Source organism: Palaemon carinicauda, chromosome 8 (genome assembly GCF_036898095.1).
Source record: "Palaemon carinicauda isolate YSFRI2023 chromosome 8, ASM3689809v2, whole genome shotgun sequence".
In the NCBI taxonomy this organism is placed as follows: Eukaryota; Metazoa; Arthropoda; class Malacostraca; order Decapoda; family Palaemonidae; genus Palaemon; species Palaemon carinicauda.
The window spans coordinates 69756912-69761911 of NC_090732.1; the positions used below are offsets into that span (position 1 = coordinate 69756912).

General features: G+C 36.0%; 1 protein-coding gene across 1 annotated transcript in view; it reads left to right on the forward strand.

Moving 5' to 3' along the window:
* LOC137645276 (A-type potassium channel modulatory protein DPP6-like) overlaps window positions 1-5000 on the forward strand; it is a 631048-nt gene that overhangs the window by 427665 nt on the left and 198383 nt on the right. Inside the window, exons 3-4 of the mRNA XM_068378094.1 lie at window positions 2767-2861; window positions 3299-3373. Coding sequence (XP_068234195.1) covers window positions 2767-2861; window positions 3299-3373 — 170 coding nt within the window. The remainder of the gene's footprint in view (window positions 1-2766; window positions 2862-3298; window positions 3374-5000) is intronic.

Sequence of the window (5000 nt, forward strand, 5' to 3'; positions counted from 1 at the left end):
AATATAAACAGTCAGCGCGGGTCGGTCTGTCCGGGCAGCATCCGCCGTGCATTCATTTTGGTCCCCCCCCCCATATCTACACTAATACACAATATAAATCAATAAAAATTTAATTGAATACTCACCAATATCCCTGCTACTTGTCTATAGGGTAGCCTTTCCTCTTCTTGACCTCCAAAAGTCGTTGAGGAACACTATCGGTGAGGTTTTGTAGTATTTCGGCAGGTATTTCCACCCACACCTTATGGAGCGCCGCCTCGAGAAGTGTCACGTTTGTCGTCACTTCTTTACGAAGGCGGGCTTTAACTATCGCCCAAAGGTTCTCAATGGGCGAAATATCAGGACTTTGACCTGGCCAATCAGGAATATAGTTCACCTCGCTATTTTCCAGCCACTTCTTCACTTTTTTAGCCGTATGGCAAGGGGCACCGTCCTGCTGAAAAATTTCAGCTCCTGTAGCCGCAAAATAATCCGCTAAATTGTCTTTTAAAATGTTCAAATAGCGGTCAGCATTAACCGTTATGCCTTTAGGCAAAACAACAAGGCTTGGGGCACCACCGTAGGCAAACGAACCCCAGACCATAAGCGATGCTGGGTGCTTAACTGTCTTGGCCGTGAGATTAGGCTTAAGAGGATCCGACCCCTTTCGCCGCCACACTTTTTTCCCGGTAGTCTCACTCACACAAAAGGTCGCTTCGTCACTCCACAAGACACTTTGCCACTGCTCCAAGGTCCAATCCTTGTATGTCTTGGCAAAAGCAACCCTCCTCTGCCTTTGTTTCAAAGTTAAAGCGGGCTTCTTTCTCGCGATCACTTTCTCGTAGTCGAGGCGCTTCGACAGGTTTTCCTGAATCGTACGAACACTGACGTCGCTCAACAATTTAGGGTTCTGTTCTTTCAGTTGCTTAGCCGTTAATGTTGGATTTTCTTCTAGGCTTCGCTTTAATATAACTAAAGTACGATCAGGAATCTTCCGGGGAGGGGAACCAGCCTGGGAGTGAGAAGGGATCTCGGCGTTACCTCCTGCCTTGTACTTCGCCACCAAGCGCCTCACTGTCCTCTCTTTCACGCCAGTATTCTTCACTATTTCCTTCGTTTGCAGACCTAAATTATGACAGGTTATCACTCTAACAATGTCATCGTGACTTGTACGGTGTCTAGACATCACTGGGGGGGGTTTGATACACAAAAATGCCACGCGAACTCACAAAAGAACGATTGCAACTCGGCCCTCTCAACCTGACACAACCTCACTCCACGACTACAGGAAACACACTGGCTAGCTTCCACCTACGCACATATGTAGATGCCAACTTGTATAAAAAGATGCCAATTAGTCAATTTGCCCCAGTCGATTTTTTCCCCGATAAACCCCATGCCTCCGATTTGCGCGGAACGCTGTGTCCGGCCCACTACCCGGACAGACCGATCCGCGCTGACTGTATATATATATATATATATATATATATATATATATATATATATATATATATATATATATATATATATATATACATGTATGTATGCATATATATATATATATATATATATATATATATATATATATATATATATATATATATATATATATATATATATATATATATATATATATATATATATATATATATATATATATATATGTATATATATGTATATATATGTATATATATATATATATATATATATATATATATATATATATATATCAGCCCATTTTCCTTACCCTCGTCTGTTTTCGTCTAAAGACCCTTTTAATATGGCAAGAGACTTTGGAAAGGGATCGCTTGAGCCTAAATGGCGTTAAGATTTAAGCTATGGTGAGCAGTAAGGAAGGTATGAACAGGATAGCCATACATGAACGTAGAGAAGCAGTTATAAAACAGGTAGAACAATTTAGATACGTAGGATCTACTATAAATCAGGATGGAGGATGTGAGACTAAAGATGATAATAGGATAAAAGTAGCATGGGGAAAGTAGAAGGAGGTAGCAGGAGTAGTATGTGATAAGAAAATGCCAATCAAGGTAAAAGTCAAGATCTATTGCACAGTAAGACTAAAAACTTGGGCTTTATGACGAAAAGAAGAAGGAAAGCTTGAGCGAACAGAGATGAGAATGCTAAGGTGGATGATGAAAATACCACTACTTGAAAGACTGGAAAATGATGAAATAAGAAGAATGGCAGGTGAAGTAAGGATTAAAGATATAAGTGTCACGAATGGTGTGGGCACGTGTTAAGGATGGATGGTTGGAAAGGAGTGATGAGGGCTTGGCAGAAAACTGTTTTGGGGAAAAATCAAGAGGGTGGCAAAAAATTAGATGGCGAGATAAGGTGAACGATGATGTGGAGAAAAGAGGTCTGTTGGAAGAGGATGCCTTTGATATAAAACATTGCAGAGGGCGCATCAGGCAACCGATCCCTTAATATAGTGATAACGGTGAGGAAAAAGATAGTTCTTTCGATATTATTCTAAAGAAATCAAATAATCAATTAAGCAAACTTATACTCCTTATCAATGTTACTTTGCATGCAGCCTAATGAGTACTTTTCTCATTGTTTCTCAGTTCCCTCTCAACAGCGTACACGTTTTTTCGCTCTTATTCCCTTCGCAATCTGTAAGCTGCTTTCTTTTTTTACTTATTTTTTTTTACAGGTTAGTCGTTGGTTAGTTTGGTTGATTCATTCCACATATGCCAGTTACACGTTCCTTTTATATTTCTTTCTTCATCTATCATTCCCTTCGTCTCATTTTTCTTGTTTTAGGTACAGAGATTGTCTTCCGAGACGATGGCGGTGGCGTCAGTCTCCTTAATGTGCCCAATCTCACTGTCACGCCACTGGTTTCCAATTCCACATTCGTAAGTAAATGACTTTGGTATCTAAAAAATATCTTGAAGAGTTTCATTTACTATCACTTCTTTTTCTATTTTCTTGGCAGGTTGAAACCACCAAATACATTTCAAGTTAACCCTTTTTCAGTACAAGTTATTGGAGTTTACTACATAGGTGAATGAAAAACTAAAATGCTTCCAAATAATGGTGCTGGGAACTGTTAATTGTATTTTAACGCTAAAAATATTTTTATTGTTGCAATTTCTAATGTTACAATTAAAGAAGCTCCCAGATTTAAAAGTTGTTAACATGAGACTTTAGATTAATCCTTATTATTTAGAATTATATAACGGTTAAAGAGTATAATTTGTTTCCTAGTTTAAGATAATTAATTTGAAACTAGAAAATCAATGGTATACATCAGTGCAATGTTTAACAATGTATATTTTTCCTTCGTTTTCAGCGTCAATTAAGTATCGAGTTATTCGACGTCTCTCCTGACAAGAAATACATTTTATTAAAACATGATGTTCGTCAGGTAAGCCTATAAAAAATTTTGAAAAAAAAAAAAAATATGCATATATGCCTTCAGTCTCTCAGAATTGAAACAGATTCTATGCATTGGTCTTGTTTATAAAATAATCATACACGCATTCTTTGTATCCCTCATACTTAAGCAGTAATCATACAAATATGAATGGTACTTAGTTATTTGCATACTTTCTTAGTCTACTAGGCTGTAATATTGAAACACTCTTATCAGTAATATAACATTGCTACGAGGTAGATGAATCAACTCATATTTACATTAGAATAAAAAAAATCTGTTATATTCATTCATAAGTTCTTAAGAAAATTCGGTTTCTCACACATTTACATTTCAAAACTCTAGTGTTGGTTAACTTTGCCTGAAGAAAATCAATAAGATACCACACATTTCTATCTCTAGATATATCAAATAAAATACAATATTCTGAGATTACGGTGGAATAAAAAGAAATCATCATTCAGCCTCTTTCCTATTCTTAGCTTTGATTAAAAATGAAAAAACTTTATTGTTTTATACGACCATAACATTTTTTATACATACTATACACATTGATATTCAACACACGCAGACACCCAAGGGATGCCCATACACACACACAAACATACATATATATATATATATATATATATATATATATATATATATATATATATATATATATATATATATATATATATATATATATATATATATATATATATATGTATGTGTGTGTATGTATGTATTTGTTTTTTTAACATAAAACCATTTCCCTAACAGCAGGAGGTTCAAGAGAGGAATAACTCAAGTAACTTTCCCATTCAAACTTTATCTTCTTAGAAGGCTCATCCACATCTGTCTAATACCCTTATACACATGTGCCATTCAACTTTATCTTGTATTCAATAATGAGCTTCAGGGTTTCGAGGCCCTTCTTGCCATCTACCCAACCTTTCGTGGGTCTTCATCTCCTAGCCTAGCCTCTACCGTTTGCATTATACTCTCTGCTCACTAACCAACTGATCATTCTCTCCACGTGACTGAATTCTGATTATCTTAAAATTTCTTATCTTGTCAATTCTACTTACACTATATACAGTATATTACACTAAAAGTACATTTCAACATTTTAAACCTTGCCTTTTATTTTTCAAATTCTGAATCAATACTTTACTCTCATAAAGAAAGTAGATTCAATGATCCCTCCATACAAATCCAACTTGGCTTTACTTGACAACTCAAGTTTCTTACCAGTCTTTTGCACACATCCTGCTACATTTCTTTCTATTTGGTGACTTGTTATTTCTCTTATCTTGTCAAAATCAACCACTTTTATTCTTCCACTATTTATACTAACTTCATTACGGCGCTGGTGTCAGTCTCCTCAATGTCTCTAAACTCACTGCCACGTCACTGGTTGCCAGTTTCACTAGGGTTGGTTTCCATTTACTCTGATTGCCTCACTCTAACTAACATTTATTCTCACTGTCTTCTCTTATCAGCATCTGTAGCTTTTCTTTACTGCCCATGATCATTACATTTTAATTTGCAAATATCAACAATTCCATATCACATACACAACGCATTTTCCTATCTCACACATTTCAATCTATATCGCATTTTTTCATCCAAAAAG